At 42.1% G+C, this 18,531-nt stretch overlaps 1 protein-coding gene across 2 annotated transcripts in view; it reads left to right on the forward strand.

The window, feature by feature from the left end:
- Positions 1-18,531, forward strand: part of ZDHHC20 (zinc finger DHHC-type palmitoyltransferase 20) — a 70,767-nt gene that overhangs the window by 26,730 nt on the left and 25,506 nt on the right. For both annotated transcript variants that reach the window (XM_050937293.1, XM_050937295.1), the window contains exons 2-3: positions 7,254-7,280; positions 15,834-15,928. In XM_050937293.1, coding sequence (XP_050793250.1) covers positions 7,254-7,280; positions 15,834-15,928 — 122 coding nt within the window. The remainder of the gene's footprint in view (positions 1-7,253; positions 7,281-15,833; positions 15,929-18,531) is intronic.

Consider the following 18,531-nt stretch of genomic DNA (forward strand, 5'->3'; position numbering starts at 1 on the left):
ATAGGATTAAGTCATGTTTGAAGAACAAGGGTTTTCTTTTTACTCTGTTTTATTTTGTTCTTTGTGCTTCATGTTGAGAGAAAGTAAAAGTTAGAGACAAATTTATGCAATGCGGTCAACTAAAACATTAGAGACCTTTGGGTCTATCAGTCCTTTGTTGAAACTTCAAGGTTTCTGTAGTGCTCAGAAGGTACTTTATGAGCTGTTTATAGAACTTCAGCATGAATTATAGCTACAGCTGTAGTCCATATTGTTAGTATTTGCTAGCAATAACTTATTAAAACATTGACTTACTGTAGCAAGTTGTGATTTTAATATTTAATACATTTTCAAGATACTTGGCTTGCTTAATTCCCCCCACTCTTTTCCTCCCCCACCTTTACCTCTGTAATTGAACAATAGACCAAGAAATATATTTCGAACTCCTCAGCTCCCAGCAAGGACAGACTGAAAGCAGATTTGCAGTACTTAAACTTGTGAAATACTGACTTTGCTCTGCATTGCAGCTCTCAGGGCACAGACCCTGGTCAATACATTTCATTGTGTTGTTCTGAGATGTATGTGCTTCCCTGCAAAGGTTTTGGAAGCATTTTGACTTGTTTTGTAAAAAATCAATAGGACAAAAAAGCAGCACTGTTTGGTATCTTTCCGACGTGTAGAAAAGATTTTGAAGTGCCTGGAGTGGAAATACGTTTCATTTCACTGGAGAGCCACTGCAACAAAGCAAATTGGTCAAAGACAGCACAGGGAAGGATTTTAGTTTGCAGTTCTGAAGCAGAATTTAAAGGCTAGAATGATTGATTGGCTGGCCAGGTAATCAGTGCATGTTTAAAGTTCCTAGTGGAAACAAAATAGTAAATATCACTATTAATTTGAAATAGGACTTCATGGTGTAATATAGATACATCCTGGAAAACGTTTGACTCGCCTCTTGCTTGCTGTGTGAGTTTAGTCAAGTCATAAACCTTGGTGCCTCAGGACTGTTCTTCAGTTTATCCATCCATAAAATGAGAATACCTGTGGAGTGAGAGTAATCTCTCTTTAGCTAAAATGGTAACCAGCTTTACATTTTAAGACCAGATTTTTTACCTTTTCCCTAAATTGTCTAGACCCCAACAAATTGTCCTAATATCTTATGTGCACTTCTCTGCCCAAAGGGCTTTTTTTTTTTTAAATTTGGTGGTGACTGGATGTAATCTTGAAATGAAAACAGTATGAGAAATCAGGAGGATTTCACTATTAGGGCATACTTCAGGCTACAATATTTTGTTACCCTAAAATTGCTCTGCATGGTCCGATGGCTATGCATGTTGACCTGAGGGAGCTGGCTAGGAAAGGGTTATGAGGTGTTTTTAATTTTTGCAAAGTGCATCCAGCAAGCTTTCCGACAGAAATTCTGGGTCCCAGCCCATGAGCCCCCCGCTTCCCCAAAGTGCGGGGCACTGTGGCCCGCCTAGGCAATTTAAAAGGGCCTGCAGCTCCTGGCAGCAGTGGCTGGGGGCCACTAGGCCCTTTTTAATTGCCTGGGCCCCTGGGAAATTGCCCCCTTCGCGTCCTCTGTCCCCCCCTTGCCCTCCGGTCAGCGGGCCTGGCATCCAGATCCTTGGATGAAGCCTCTATAAGTGCAAAATAATATAACGTTACCTAGGCTTAAGCTAATTGTGTTCAAGAGGGAAAATATATGATTTCTGAAGCATCATTCTGAATATTCTCATAAAATATAAGTGAGTTGAATTTACTTGATATAGTACCTGTATAGGCCACATATTACAGCGCTTTTTGACTGGAACTATGATGTGAACCTTTTTATGTACATCATTTCTAAGTTGGATGCTTAGTTTCTTTCCTTTCAGAAGACAACTGGAATTTTGAATTTATCTTGTCTCAGAGAATGCATGTTTTTCCAACTCCATGCAAACATGTTCACCCAGGATAGAGCTGTAGCTAGAGGCAAAATTCAGTCTGAAAATACATGTTGTCATTTTGAAGTTCATTGTTTAGGAACTCAATCTTGCAAAAAAACCCCCACTTTTAGTGTTTACCTTCCACTGTCTGTAATGTTCACCTTTTTATGTTGGGGGAAAAATGTGAAATTATTAATTAAGCAATTTAATATGAACAAGAAAAGAGAAATATAATACAGTAAATTAGAACTATTTTGTTTTAATAAGCTACAGATATCTCCAGAGTTTTAAAAAACAAAAAAATAGAAAGTAACTTGAAACTAGGGCTGTCAAGTGATTTAAAAAATTAATTGCACTTTTAAACAATAATAAATTACCATTTATTTAAATATTTTGGGATGTTTTCAGCATTTTCAAATATATTGATTTCAATTACAACACAGAATACAAAGTGTACAGTGCTCACTTTATATTTATTTTTTATTACAAATATTTGCTCTGTAAAAAAAATAAGAAATAGTATTTTTCAATTCACCTAATACAAGTACTGTACTCTTTATCATGAAAGTTGAACCTACAAATGTAGAATTATGTAGAGAAAATAACTGCATTCAAAAATAGAACAATGTAAAACTTTAGAGACTCCAAGTCCACTCAGTCCTACTTCTTGTTCAGCCAGTCTCTCAGACAAACAAGTTTGTTTACATTTGCAGGAGATAGTGTTGCCCACTTTTTGTCACCTGAAAGTGAGAACAGGTGTTTACATGGCACTGTTGTAGCCGGCATCGCAAGTTATTTGCGTGCCAGATGCGGCAAAGATTCATATGTCCTTTCATGCTTCAACCACCATTCCAGAGGACACGCGCCCATGCTGATGATGGGTTCTGCTCGATAACAATCCGAAGCAGTGTGGACCAATGCATGTTCATTTTCATAACCTGAGTCAGATGCCACAGCAGAAGGTTGATTTTCTTTTTTGGTTCGGATTCTGTATTTTCCTCGTCGGAGTGCTGCTCTTATAAGACTTCTGAAAGCATGCTCCACACCTTATCCTTTTCAGATTTTGGTAGGCACTTCAGATTCTTAAACCTTGGGTCGAGTGCTATACCTATCTTTAGAAATCTGATATTGGTACCTTCTTTGCATTTTGCCAAATCTGCAGTGAAAGTGTTCTTAAAATAAACAACATGTCCTGGTCCATCATCTGAGACTCTATAACATGAAATATATGGCAGAATGTGGGTAAAACAGAGCAGGGGACATACAAATCTCCCCCAAGGAATTCAGTCACATTTAATTAATGCATTATTTTTTACGAGCGTCATCAACATGGAAGCATATCCTCTGGAATGTTGGCCAAAGCATGAAGGGGCATATGAATGTTTAGCATATCTGGCATGTAAATTCCTTGCAGTGCCAGCTACAAAAGTGCCATGCAAATGCCTGTTCTCATTTTCAGGTGACATTGTAAATAAAAAGAGGGCAGCATTATCTCCCGTAAATGTAAACAAACTTGTTTGTCTTATCGATTGGCCGAACAAGAAGTAGGACTGAGTAGACTTGTAGATTTTTTTTGTGTTACATAACTGCACTCAAAAACAAAACAATGTAAAACTTCAGACCCTATATTTGTAAATTGCACTTTCACAACAAAGAGATTGCACTAGGATGCTTGCATGAGGTGATTTGTTTATAAGCCAGCCCCTCCCAAGATGGATAAGTTAAAATGGAAAAGTTTTATGACCCATTCATAAGCCGACCCTATAATTCAGGGGTCAGCAAACTTTGGATCCCGGGCCATCAGGAAAAGCCACTGGTGGGCTGAGATGGTTGGTTTGCCTCAAGTGTCCACGGCATGGAGGTAAACCTAAGTAAACTAAGGGCTTGGCTACACTGGAGAGTTGCAGCACTGGTGAGGGGGTTACAGCGCTGCAACTCAGGATGTGGCCACACTTGCAGAGCACAGCCAGCGCTGCAACTCCCTGGTTGCAGCGCTGGCTGTACACCTGGTCTGCCTCGGGTGTAGCAATTCCAGCACTGGTGATGCAGCGCTGGTCAGCAAGTGTGGACACCACCAGCGCTTTTATTGGCCTCCGGGGTATAAGGAGGTATCCCAGAATTCCTGTCCACAACAAACCAGAAGAATGGCTGAACTCCGATCTCCCCGTAGCTACTTGCTAAAAAACAAACACAGCTTTTCTGTGCTCCAGCGAGCGAGCCAGCGAAGGCAGGAGAATTGCTTTGGAATGTTCAAAGCTGTTTGAGGAGAGGGGGGGAGGGGTAATGTTGAGCAACTGTTTATGTGGTCTGATGGCTATTTAGGAGTGCATAATTAGCATTTAGTGAATAAGAGACAGGTGGGGGAAAGGTCAAAACTTTTAAAATGATTGAAGGTAGGCACTGTGTATCTTCCAGTCCTTAGAACTTGCAAGGCAGGGAGCTGAGAACAGTGTCATCTCCAAAAATCCACTTTCTCTGTCTCCCCCATGCTCCCTGTCACATTCCACCCCACCCCCCTCTTTTGAAAAGCACGTTGCAGCCACTTGAATGCTGGGATAGCTGCCCACAATGCACCACTCCCAACAGTGCTGCAAATGCTGCAAATGTGGCCACACTGCAGCGCTGGTAGCTGTCAGTGTGGCCACACTGCAGCGCTGGCCCTACACAGCTGTACGAACACAGCTGTAACTACCAGCGCTGCAGAACTGTAAGTGTAGCCATGGCCAAAGTGTCCGGGCGCACCAACTGCTTACCCTGGTGGGCCAGGAGAGCAACTAGTGGGGAAATTTGGGGGAGGGGAGAGAAGCTGGGGGTCAGGGGAGTAACCCCTGTGACCCCACCCCACATGACCCCACCCCTAGCTCAGGACCCCCACACTCTCCCATCCCATCCCATCCCTTCCCACCTTATCTGGGGAGGATGTCCTCTGCCTGGCTGCAGCCTGTTCCAGGGGGGCCGGGCGGGGCAGCGCGGCTGCTTCGGAGGCTGGGGGGAGAGCGACATGGCCAGAAGCAGAGACACTCTGGCCCCGCCTCTTTCCTTCTGGCTCTGCTGGCTGTGCTGCCTCTCCTTGCTCCCTCTGTTGGGGTATGGGGCTGTGTCCCACCTCTCCCTCTCTATACCTGTTCATAAGCCGACTCCCTTCTTTGGTGCTTCCCTTTTTTACTAAAAAAAATTCGGCTTATGAACGAGTATATACGGTATTTCTTTTGTTTATCATTTTTACAGTGCAATATTTGTAATAAAAAATATACATTTTGATTTCAATTACAACACAGAATACAATATATATGAAAATGTAGAAAAACATCCAAAATATTTAATACATTTCAATTTGTATTCTATTGTTTAAAAGTGCAATTAAAATGGCAATTAATTGTGATTAATTTTTTAAATTGCGATAAATGTTTTTGAGTTAATTGTGTGAGTTAACTACGATTAATCGACAGACCTGCCTGAAACCCTGAAGCACCTGTCTATGCTACTATCTTATGTTGGTATAACCACGAGCAATGCAGCTATACAGACTGAACTCCCGGTGTAGATAGTGCTTCTCTATCAACATAGCTACCCCTCTCCGGAGGTGGAGTACTTATTCCAGTGGGAGAAACTCTCCTGTCATCATACATAGCACTACAGTGGTGCACCTTGCACCACTGTAAGCATAGACAAATTCTAAGTCACAAAAGGTTAATACTGACTGTACTGTCCTATAGCATGTGAGCCTGTTCTTAGCAGTTGTAACTTGTCTTTGTACATATTGACTTGCTTTGGGACTATTTTACTATGTTATTGGTTCATGTTCTTTGGGGAGGGAAAATGCCCTAAAAAAAAGGCATTTAAAACAGAACCTTGATTTTTAATCATACCCAATAATTCTTCCTAATTCAGTTTAAAATCAAACTTGCTGTATTTTGGATGGTAGATAAAGATCCTTCCCTCTCAGGGAAGGAATGAAAAAGTTGCCAATAAAACTGCATAGGGGAATAGAGAGGGTGCTGAGCAGAAAGGAAGCATCTAAGCCTTGTGAGAGAGCCAGAACATTTTATTTTAGCTGTTTTGCTTTTTCTTTCTTTGGTTAGGTCTTACTACTGCTAAGAATTACTAACTGTTTAGAGGCATCTAGACAACGAAAAAAGAGGGTGGTGCCAGTCCTAAGGACAATGGAAGGGCAAACAGACAAGTAGACAGAGATTAGGAAGAGTGAGGATACATATATTTTACTAACACATGGCAATAAAGTTCACTGTAGACCACATGACTGAAGTGAGTCTTCAAGGGGGACTTAATGTGGAGAGGATGAAGGCCTTGCAAACGAGCAGAGGAATGCCCTGCCTGTGCAAGGGGAAAACGCATGGCTGTGTCTGTGCAAAGCTGACAGACAGTGGAAATTAGGAAAGTTGGCAGAGTAGGGAGGAAGGAGACAATGCAAAATGAGACCTGCTCAGGTAGGGAGGGAGGGGCAGAGTTATGCAGAGTTTTGGAGATGGTGATGACAAACTTGAATCTGATGCGGTAGCAAGTGGAGAGCCAAGGAAGGGATTCAGAAAGGGGTGTGATATGGTGAAAATCAGAAGCAAGGAAAATTTCCAGTGCAATATTTTGTCTGGATTGAAAGAGTTGGTTTAGGGAAGCCAGAGAAGAGGATGTTGCATTAGTTAAGACAAAATATAATGAGGGCCTGAACAAGGGATTTAGCTGTAGGGATAGAAATAAATGGAGAGATCTTAGAGATATTGAGCAGGAAGAAGTGATGAGACTTTTAGATATGAGCTGAATGTGTCAGGCAGGGGAGAGGAAGTCAAAAACAGCTTGTAAATTACTTGCCTGCGTGATGGGGAGGACGATGGTGGTGTTGAAAGTGTGGAGCTCTAGAAAGTAGATTGGATGTGACTAATACAAAAATTGTATAGGGACTTCTGTGAAGGGCTCTGCAGTTATTTAAACTTCCCTCTGTATCTGCCACTTGAAGGGTTTTATTCATTTAAGCTTTTCTGAAATCTCTGTAGGCAGTAAATAAGCTGTTGCGTGTGTGTACAACCTAAGAAAGTTCGGAAAGTATAGTAGGTGTTCATGGCAACATGTTTAATTGTTATATTATGATCTAATTAAACATATGGATTAATGCTTGTGAAGAGCAGCATGCTTATTTGGCTAGAGCAGGGAGCTGGGGCTTCTGGCTGTTTGTAGCCCTGTCACTGACTTTTGAGACGTGGGGATCTAGAGGAGAAGTTTAATGAGTGTTTACCTCACAGAGTTATGGAGGCTCCATTAACATTTATAACATGCTTTGATCTTTAAAACACAATACAGATACACTTAACCTTTTCTGTCTTTCTTTTTTCCTAGTTACGATTACCTCAACTGGAGAAAAAGGTAGGAAACATGTATTACTCATCCTCAATAAATAAATTGAAAGTTTTATAAATAGGAAAGTTGCCTACTTCATGTCTCCTTAATATAAATGTACAGTGTGTTTCTGATGTATAATTTACACCTACTTACCAATGCAATTTTGTATGATTTTATGTAACTCTCTAGAGAGAGTGAGCAGATGGGTACATAGAGGGGAAAACATAGGGAGGCTGGATCTATCAACTTTTAGTGCCACAAGCTTGGGATGATCATATTATCTGTGAGCAATGGAAGCATGACTTAGTTATGCAGATCTTTCAAAACAAGTGGTTGAGGAGGGAAGGAGAAATCAGACCCACATCATGTTTTCTATATACCACTCAGTGTGTGTTATGTGGGTCTCTTTTATCGCTCTGGTTTTCCCCCTTGTTTTTAAAGTGCATTAATTGTTGTGGTAACCATACTATTGATATCTGCTATGGTTACGTCCATTGCAGAATAAAATCAGTCATATGGTTATTGAAATTCTGAAGTTATCATAGTGATGGTTCTGACCACATTTGTTGTGTATATGTATTGTATTACACTGAAATAACTAGAAAAAACTATGTTGAGAAAACATTATTAAGGTTGCAAAGTTAGGTGATGCCAGAATTAAACTTGCCCAGCCCCCTTATGTGCATACATTACATTACATTACATTACAGTCTTTAGTTACATGATTACATGCTATTTTTTTCTATAAGACCCCTGTCTCATTCACTTCATAGGATGAAGCTACTTTGGGGCTCAGTCAGGGTTGGGTAGGGAAGCAGACTTGTTTGTAGGACTCCTACCTCATTTGTTGCAGAAATTAAAAAGTGAGTAGTGAATGAGGTTGGGGAGTATGGTCTCATGGTTAAAGCAACTGAATGCTGCCTTGAGTAATTAGATTTTATCCCTGCCTCTGCCACAGAGTTCCTATGAGATGTTGGACAAGACAGTTCAACCAAACTTTTCACAGGTGGTCACTAATTGTGTGGTCCTCATTTTCTGGGAGCCTAACTTGAGACCCTGCAATCCGATATGCAGAGGAGCTGAGCGTACTCAGCTGCTACTGGGGTCAATAGGGACTGTGCTTTGAACATATAAAATGCTGTATAATGCCAAGCACTGTGTTTTAAAAAAAAAAAAAGGGTTCTAGGCATTTCAGTTGGACATACAAAATTAATGAATCCTTTTTACCGCTAATCCTTCTGTGCCTTGGTTCACCATCTGTAAAATGGGGATGATAATACCTCCTCACCTCACAGAGGGATTGTGCATATACCGTTATGAAGCACTCTGATACTGTAGTGGTTAGCATAATAGAAAAGCCCAGGGGGAAATTAATAATTCTGAAGAATGAAGAGCTGAGTAGAATCTAGTGTAGTTTGTACCTATAGCCCAGGAAATCTAGATATTTAAGACCTGATCCTCAGCTCACTGAGCAGCCCCTCCTTTTCCTATGTTGAACATATTTGTACAGGTTATACCCCCACAACCCCCCCAAAAAAGCACCAGTAGAGGAGAAACCTTGCTTGTTTTTAATCTTCCTACTTTTTTTGAAGAAATAACAAAACAAGTCTGATTTGCAGGAAAACATTCACATTTAGATGTTGATATGAAATGGGAAATCTCCTTTACTTGAATTTTATAGCTCTTGTAGTCAGGTTTTTGTTGTGTTTTTTTGCATCAGTAGAAAACTCAGCCCTCTAGCAGCCAAGGTGGTATCAATAGATTCCTGTGATTTTTAAACCAAGAGCCCATATCTTTGCAGATAAATTTCTGCCTCACATTTCAAGTGTATTATGTTTAAATCCTGTTAGAGCAGTGCTTAATTGTAATTTTCTATTTAATTTAACAGGAGATACATAGAACTACATGAGTGATCTATCTCTTGTTTGATGTGTGTAGTTTCTCCCCTAATTTGCCTTATTTTTAAACATGTGAATTGTTTTGAATCTGATATACAACCACATAAAAACCAGTAGACCCTATACACATGCAAGGCGCTAACGATAACCACATGAGGAAATCTAGAGTGGTGTGGTGTCATGAGTATCTCTGGGTGTGCATGTCTAATCCAGTTTCCCAAAGTTTCTTTCTCTATCTGAAGATTATCACAAGAGTTTAAGAAAACCCTTTTTATTAATCACATACAAACTGGGCCTCTGTTCTCCCACATGTTTTGATTCTGTAAGACAGGTTGTTAGAAAACATACTAAATGTAAGTGGTAAGTACATTTTCGTTTTATTTGATGCAGTGAGAATTCTGTAGGGTTTTCTGTAGAGTTCTTTCTGTCAGTCTTGAACCTCTCATCAGTGAAACCCTTCCTTCAGCTGAAGAAGATTTCATATAGATCCTTCAAAAGCCTCAGCACTACTGAGTGATGCAAGACCTTCTTTTCTTCTAAGCACTCAGGTACTCCTTGTGCAGTACTGCCAGCACCTGTTTGTTTAATGAACAAAGTCTGAGTAGGGGCCCTGAATACATTCCCCTTCCACTTGTCAGTTCAGTGTCACTAGACCACTTAGTCTGCCAGCTTACATTTGTTCAGTGAAGACAGCAGAAGTAACTCTGCCAATCCCTTTAGTTGACTTCAGTTAAAATGCTGTTAAATTTACAGATTTTTCTTAACACTTCAGACAAAGTTAGACTTTATGGTTATTATCTCCGATTATGTTAGAACTGTGAATTGACTTTCCCTGCTAGTTGGTGCTGGGGTTATTTTATTCTTTCCTTTCCTTCATCTGGTTTGTACTTATAAGAAAATAAACAGATCTTAATATGAAACCAGCTAATGCATATTTATACTTGGAGCCAGCACAAGGATCTTTGAAGGGTTGCCTTCAATGAGTCCTGCTGCTACTGCCTTTGCAGGTTGGGTGGAGTCTAGAAGGGAAGCTGCTGAATCTAGTGTCTTTCACCCAAGGCCGGTGCAACCATTTAGGCAACCTAGGCGGTCACCTAGGGCGCTAGGATTTGAGGGGCCGCATTTTCTTCAGCCGCAACCACGGCAGCCAGATCTTCGGCCGCCCCGGTCACCTCCGGCATTTAGGCGGAGGTTGCTGGGGCAGGGGAGCACAGGGAGGTCTGCCTGCAGCAAGTAAGGGCAGGGGTGATGGCACGCAGGGGAACTCCCCGCCCCAGCTCATCCCTGCCCCGCCTCCTCCCTGAGCATGCTGTGGCTGCTTCACTTCTGTCTCCCAGGCTTGCGGCGCCTAAGCTGATTGGCTCCACAAGCCTGGGATGTGGGAGAAGTGAAGCAACGACAGCGTGTTTGGGGTGGAGGCGGAGCAGCAGTGAGCTGGGGCAGAGGGGGTGCCTCAGGGTGGGGGGTGGGGAGCTGCCGCAGGTGGGGCACCTCAGGGCAGAGGCAGGGAGCTGCTGCAGGAGGGGGCGCCTCAGGGCGCCGATGGGGAAGGGCACAAGGTGGAAGTTTTGCCTAGGGCGTGAAACAATCTTGCACCGGCCCTGCTTCCACCCCACCCCATCTTTACCCTAGGAGGCACCTGCATGCAGAATCCCTTTCCCAACAGCAGCAGTAACGACAGCACGTGAGGCAGGATAGAGAGGCAGGGGCCTGTTCAGCATAGGGCCAACCTCCAAAGGACAGGACCCTGATCCCAGGGACTTCCTCCTGCATGGCATACAGTAGCAGCTGGACTCATCTGGACAGGACATTCAAAAGGCTCCTGTTCCCCTTGAAGAGTATAGCTGTAGAGGGCTGACATTCAGCTTCCAGTGCTGCATGACATAGAAATGATAGAATTGTAGGGCTGGAAAGGACCTCAAGAGGTAATCTAGCTCAGCCCCCTGCACTGAGAAAGGAGTAAATATATCTAGACCATCCTTGACAGCTGCTCGTCTAGCCTGTCCTTAAAAACCTCCCAGTGATGGGGATTCCACAACCTCCCTAGGTAACCTGTACCAGTGCTTACCTATCCTTATACACCTCTACCTTGATATAATGCGACCTGATATAACACGAATTCGGATATAACGTGGTAAAGCAGTTCTGGGGGGGTGGGCCTGCGCACTCCGGTGGATCAAAGCAAGTTCGATATAACATGGTTTCACCTATAGCGTGGTAAGATTTTTTTGCCTCCCGAGGACAGTGTTATATCGGGATAGAGGTGTAGTTAAAACATTTTTCCTAATATCTAACCTAAATCTCCCTTGCTGTGGATTAAGGCCATTGCTTCTTTTCATACCTTCAGTGGACGTGGAGAACAATTGACCACCGTCCTCTTTATAACAACCCTTAACATATTTGAAGACTCTTATCAGGTCCTATTTCCTCTCCGCCAGCTCCCCACCTGCTCCCCCCAAGTCTTCTCTGGAATAAACAAGTCCAGTTCTTTCAACCTTTTCTCATAAATCAGGTTTTTTAAACCTGTTACCGCTTTTTGTTGCTCTCCTCTGGAGACTCTGGAATTTGTATCTTTCTTCAAGTGTGGTGCCAAAAACTGGACACACTACTCCAGCTGAGACCTCACCAGTGCCGAATAGAGTGGAACAGTTACCTCCCATGGCTTACACAAGACACGCCTGTTAATACAGCCCAGAATGATGTTTGCCTTTTTATATAACAGCACTGTACTGCTGACACATGTTCAGTTGGTGAGTCACTATACCCTCTCATTCCGATCCTTTGTTGCTGCCTAGCCAGTTATTCTCCATTTTGTATTTGTGCATTTGATTTTTCCTTTTTAGGTGTACTACTTTGCTCTTGCCTTTATTGAATTTCATCTTGTTGGTTTTAGATGTTCTCCAATTTATAAAGACTATTTTGAATTCTAATTCTGTTTTCCAAAATGCTTGTGACTCCTCCCAACTTGGTGTCGTCTGCAGAGTTCTCTACCTGATTTCATCACTTTTGCAAGAAGTCTAGACAGTTTTCTGTTTCTGCTAAGTATTGCTAGCACAGCCACAAATTTCTGCCCTTATTGCCACTAACTACTGTCTGTACTACCATCTGTTGTTGCTTATTTGCATTGCAGTAGCACCTAGCCCCAGTAAGGGCTTGGGGTGTGTGTGTGTGCGCGCGCGCTAGAGAGGCCTCCGATCCTCAAGGAACTTGCTTTTTAAATGTAATCTTCTATGTTTTGGTTAACTCCCTACTGCTAAGACAGTTTATTTGTGCCCTGCCCTCGTGCATCCATCACTTCCTCTTTCTAGTTCTGACTGTTCCACTCTTCTCACCCCCTTGCACTGATTTACCCAGCCACTTCCACTGTAATCTTAAATTTACCTTTGTCCTCCTTCCCCAACCCATCTTACTGTTTTTTTATCATGCCTCCTATTATGTCTAAACTTAGACATGAAGCTTTTTAGAGAAGACCCCATCTTCTTTGTTCTGTATAGTGCTAGTACCCTGGAACATTTCAGAGAGAAATAAGCATTCATGTCACATGGTGGCAGCTTTTAGGACCCTGCATACGAATATAAAGTTATTTTTGCTGACTGCTATGTCAGTTGAGTCCCACTAGCTCTATTCCATGAATGTTAAAATCATTCTAATCTCCCTCTAAAGCTATGTCTACACTACGCAGCTTTTCGCGACACGGCTGTACCACTACAGCCGTACCGTTAAAAGGCGCTCAGTGTAGCCGCTGTTTGTTGGCAGGAGAGAGTTCTCCTGCTGACAAAAAACTTCCCAATGAGCAGCAGTAGCTTTGTCGGCAGGAGAGCGCGCCTGCCGACAAAGCACTGTTCACACTGGTGCTTTTCCTTGACAAAACTTTTGTCTTTCGGGGTGGTGTGGGTTTTTTGTTTTGTTTTTAACACCTCTGAACGACAAAAGTTTTGTCATTCATTTGCCAGTGTAGACAAAGCCTAAGGCAAGGGAGTTCCTGTTTACTTCTGCAAAGCCCCGCCCCTCTCACTCCATTCCCCCCTCTCTCCATCACTCGCTCTCCCTGACCCTCACTCACTTTCACTGGGCTTGGGTAGGGGTTTGGGCAGGGGATGGGTTCGCAGTGTGGGAGGGGGCTCTGGGCTGAGCCTAGAGAAGGGGGTTGGGGTGCAGGAGGGGGTGAGGGGTGCAAGCCCTGGAAGGGAATTTGGGTGCAGGAGGAGGCTCCAGGCTGCGGCAGAATATTGGGGTACGGGAGGGAGTATAGAGTGCTGGCTCTGGGAGGGGGATCAGGGCTGGGCCAGGGGGTTGGGGTGCAGGAAGGTGTACAGGGTGCTGTCTCTGGAAGGGGGGGTAGGGCTGGGGCATGGGGTTTGGGGTGTAGGAGAGGATTCAGAGTGCTGGCTCCGGGAGGGGGCTCAGGGCTAGGGATTGGGGTGCAGCCTCCCGCCAAGCAGCACTTAACTTCCAGCAGCTCCCAGTCAGTGTAGCATGGCTGCTGCTAAGGCAGGCTCCCTGCCTACCCTCGCCCCATGCTGCTCCCAGAAGGGGCCAACGTGCCCCTGGGGGCAGGGGGCAGCATGTCGCTCCGCATGCTGCCCCTCTCTGCAAGCACCACCCCCGCAGCTCCCATTGACCACAGCTCCCTGTTCCTGGCCAATGGGAGCTGCGGGGATGGTGTTTGCAGGCAGGAGCAGCGTATAGAGGGAGACCCCTGGCCATGGGGCATGCTGGCTGCTTCCAGGAGCAGCGTGGGGCTGGGGTAGGCAAGGAGCTTGTGTTAGTGGCAGCCCCGCTGCGCTGCTGGAGATTGCGATCAACTGGGAGATCCTCCTAGGATCGACCAGTTGATGGCAGTCGACCGGTTGATGACCGCTGATCTAGATAGATCTTCTTCACAAGATGTTACAGAGAAGTAGAAACTGGTCAAACTAGTTTTGGATATCATGACTTTGTTCAGCCCTGGCCACCAGCATTAACCCAAGCACCATAAATTGTGGTGCTATACTCATCATGTCATTTTAAGCACTTGCTCAATCTCCTGCGATGGCTTCCAATCACCCAGTGAATTCTCTCTTTCTAGCGCCATGAATCCAGTTACAAACCTCTGATATAATTCCTACCAAGAATGGCTGTGGTCTATATGTGTGTCTGTTTCATTTTACAGATCAGTGGCCAACTGCTTCTTGGTTTCCTTCCCCTTCTCCCAAAATGTTGGAGATGATAGCTCCCATTAAATGATTTTGAAATTGCCCTGTGGTATATTAACACCAGAAAACAAATCTCTCATCTTTTGACACAAGGGTCCTACTTCTGTTTTTGCACATGAGATTATATCCAACTCTTTCAGGAACCTGACCACGAGTTGTCTGCAGTGCTGATGCTTCCCTTTAGTCCAGAAGAGAGCCTCGAAATACTTTATTTTGCAACCCTAAGGAGAATTTGGGTCATCCAGTTCTCATGAGTCTCCCAGACACTAACTAATCATAAACATATCATAATTTATCTTGAAATTAGCTACACCTTTTCCTTAGGTCAGCCCCATTAAAAGAAATTGAGTCCATTGTGTGTTAAAGGCCAGCAGATCCTACTTTCCACTATGGCTGTGACAGTGCTGAGTCTACATTTTAGTTACAAATATTCCTTTTTATTTGGCAGGTGGAGGCAGAGAAGGCACCAAGAGTTATACAGACAAAAAATAATCAGAAACGCATAAGTTCTCACTATCACAAATGTTCATACAGAACTAAGATGTTACATCAAGAATTCCCATTATCTAGTCCCTAGCCCTTTATTATAAGTATAAAGAATAGCTTTTCCAAGATGGAATCAAAGTGGGAGCCTAGTATATTTAAAAACTACAGCAAAATCCACATGCGATTAATGTTTACCTTGTTTGAATTACAGTACAGGTACATTTACATTTTAAGATTATTTACAACCCCTTTTCAACACCTAGTAGTAATAAAATATAGTTATAATATTGGCATGTAAACATTTTTAGTGCAATGCTTAGACTTTATAAGATATAATATATATATATTGCATAACCCAAAATTTACATTAACTTGAGTGTTTTCAGTGTCTGGTATCATTTACTTCATTTGCTGACAATATATTATACTGTACATGGACTGAATTTAGTAATCGAACCAATTGCAATATACTGTGGCCTATCTGTCAAGATAATTTAAATGTATACTTCCAGCTTTTTTATTTTGCTATTTCAGACATCAGACACTTTATTTTAATTTTCCTGAGGGTGGGTACGTGGGAATGAAGGTATGTTTCTAAAGTTGTGGGTTGCTGCTGTCATGATGAGACTCATTCAGTTGTTTTAAAAAAAAAAAAAAAAAAAAAAGGTGGGAGTGTAAGTGGGGAAATTGCTTCATGACCAAGATTTTGATCATCATTATTTTAGTAGCCAATTAAATGAATCATTTCTAAGGATGAAGTAGCACTCATCATATCTGGTGGGCTATCAAGTGGATTTAGACAATTTCTTTATAGGGCTAAGCCCACTCAGATGTGCTAGTATTCCTAATTATCCAGTGGGTTTAAGTGCAATTTATCTTACTGGCTTGCAGAAGAGAAATGACTTATCTACACCCAAAACCATTGCATTTTTATGTTATAATTCTAGATCTTTTCAGCTATATTCACTGAAGTCTTATTATATTTATTTTTATTGCAGTTGTCTACCTTGTGGTTTTTCATCTGTCATTTGTCATGTTTGTGTGGTCCTATTGGAAGACTATTTTTACATCTCCTGCTTCCCCCTCCGATGAGGTAAATTTAATGATGGAAAAATGCCAACACTACTTATACCATTGAACTCTTTTCAGCAGTGATACTTTTTTTAAAGTACGATGTAATTCATCTTCTCTGTTCCCATTAACTGAAATAAATAGCATGCTGCCATATCGTGAATGTAAATAATTAAATTACTTTGAAAATTATCATAACCTAATGAAATTTTTTCAGATTGAATGCTTGTTTGTAACTGGTCCCAAGTTTGACTTTCAGGTGCATATGTTCAAGTAATAAGATATGTGAGTATATATGACACCACAGTGTTTTGCTAAGCAATAACTTCAGTTTGGTATTTAGAATAAATAAAATATAAGTAGGCTTGGAAGGATTCATTTTTATGGGTAAATGGTGGTAAACGTTGATTTCACCATACACGCACAATCTGACTAAAAATATTTCTATCGATTAATCAAAATTGACAGATAGGAAAAGGAAGAAAAATGCTACTTGAGAACGTGAGGTTGATTGAACGATATTTACTTTGTGTATTTTGACACGCGACATTGACAATTTGGTTATAAAGCTTTAACTTTTTGAATCCCGATGCCTGTACGATGGGGTATACAAACCCCACACTGGGCCCGAAGGGGTTAAAAGGCTATACTAGGCCCAAGCAACCCCATCCCTATAGGCCTATTGAGCATGTGCAATGTGGAGAAGTGGGTTAAAAGGAGCTCAGAAGCCCTGGCAAAGGATTGATGGGTTGCAGGACAGAAAAATCCGGAAAGCCAGACAGAAGGTGGATCCTTGAGAGGGGCCCACAGAGCGGGTAAGGCCCCCTGGCAGTGCCTTCTCCAACCACCACCCACTTGGAGAACAAGCAGGTTTTGCAAGGCCCGGCTCATTTGGACTTTGTGAAGCTATTGACTGTTTGAACTAGCGGGGCCATGCCCCAAAGTGAAGGAGCACTAGTCCAGGGCAGCAGACTTGGACTCTCTACAGGGAAGAACCTGCCAATGTTACTTCCCAAAGGGCTCTGGGCTGGGACCTGCTGGAGAGGGAGAGGCCAGGTCCCCCTACTATGGCCCACTTAAAAGAAAAGGCCCAGACGGAGGGGGAAGGCCCCAACACTCTTGACCTGGGGTCAGGAACTAGGCACTGGTATCCACTCCCCCAACAAAGAGACAAGGGATTGTATGTTAGATGCACTAACCAGTAGGCCACCCACCAAGCTCCCAACCTCTCTATCAGTGTATCGTTAATTACTGTCTGATGCCGCCCCTAATTTCCCACAACTGTGAACATTTAAATTGATTTTAAAAAATGCTTAAAACCAATATTTTTGTGCAATTGTGAAAATTTACATCAATAAAAATTGAAAAATGCTTAAAAATAAACATCAATATTATCTGTCAAAATTATTTAAAAAAAAATTCTGCCAAAACTGAATATAAGTTAAGACACAACAAGCTCAGTGACTCAGTCTGTATGTATTTTCATTACACACCCTTATTTGAACTCTCTCAGTGATGTTTCTTTGGATAAGGATAGGTTACAATAAATATTCGTAACTTTAAGAAGATTGTAATGCTCAGTGATAAGTCTGTTTAGAAGCTCAAGGCGTGGTGAGCACTGTTAAATCATTATAGAAAGAAATCTCTAAACACTGACATTAAAAAATGCTAGCTTTATTGACAGAGGTAATTGTAATATAATCATCTCTCCAAGGAATGTATTAGGTGAACTAACCTATAACATGATGGCTTTTATTTTTTTCCCGTAAGTCAATTGCTCTATAGTCTTAATATCAAAACTGCGATTAAAGTTGTCCCTCTGTTTCCTGTAACTTTAAAAATGGCTAAACAGAAATTTTTTTATTCTATTTTTGACAGGGATGACTCTCTCAAAGCCAGCACTTAGCCCGAAGCAAATTTGTACAGGTGAAAACATACTTGCAATGGAAAAGCAGACACTGTAGTTCTATAATATGTATCTATAAAATGTCACAGAAGTTTACAGTAGAGTAGGAGAGGAAACTGAAGAGAGAGTTCTGCTGGTTAGCTGAGCAAAGGAAGTAGTACTGAATATTTTAAGTTGTAAATTCACTGCGGAGGCTGGCCTTCAAATCATATGACTGGTTTAATTGGAGCCTGTTCTGTATGATAATGACAAAACACTTGGCAGATCAAACAGTTATCTCAACCAATTAGTTGTTCCAAAATTTGTAGAGCCACATGAACTTAACTTAAGCATCAATGTATTTTATAATTATTTTGGTGCTTGCCTGGTTACTTCTGTCTGCCAACATCTATTTATAACTAACTGTAATAAAAGCTGCAGCAAGGCTTCAACTTTCAGTGAGTAGCAGAGAGTTAAAAAGAGTTCAGCCATTTTAATTGTTGATAAAATCAGGTCTAAATTGGAAAATTTCTACATATGCGCTTATCCAAAAGCCATGTTCCTCCTTTGAGCGCTCTTCTCCCACAGTCTCTGTCTGTCATCTCCATTCAGGCACCAGGGAAGAATATAGTATTGTCTCTAAACTGTTCTCACTTAATTTTTTCCAATTGTTTTAAAACATAGATGTATACATTTTCACGTAATCTTGTTATTTTAAGTACCCATTCTTGTAAAATGAG

The sequence above is a fragment of the Gopherus flavomarginatus genome, chromosome 1 (assembly GCF_025201925.1).
Source record: "Gopherus flavomarginatus isolate rGopFla2 chromosome 1, rGopFla2.mat.asm, whole genome shotgun sequence".
In the NCBI taxonomy this organism is placed as follows: Eukaryota; Metazoa; Chordata; order Testudines; family Testudinidae; genus Gopherus; species Gopherus flavomarginatus.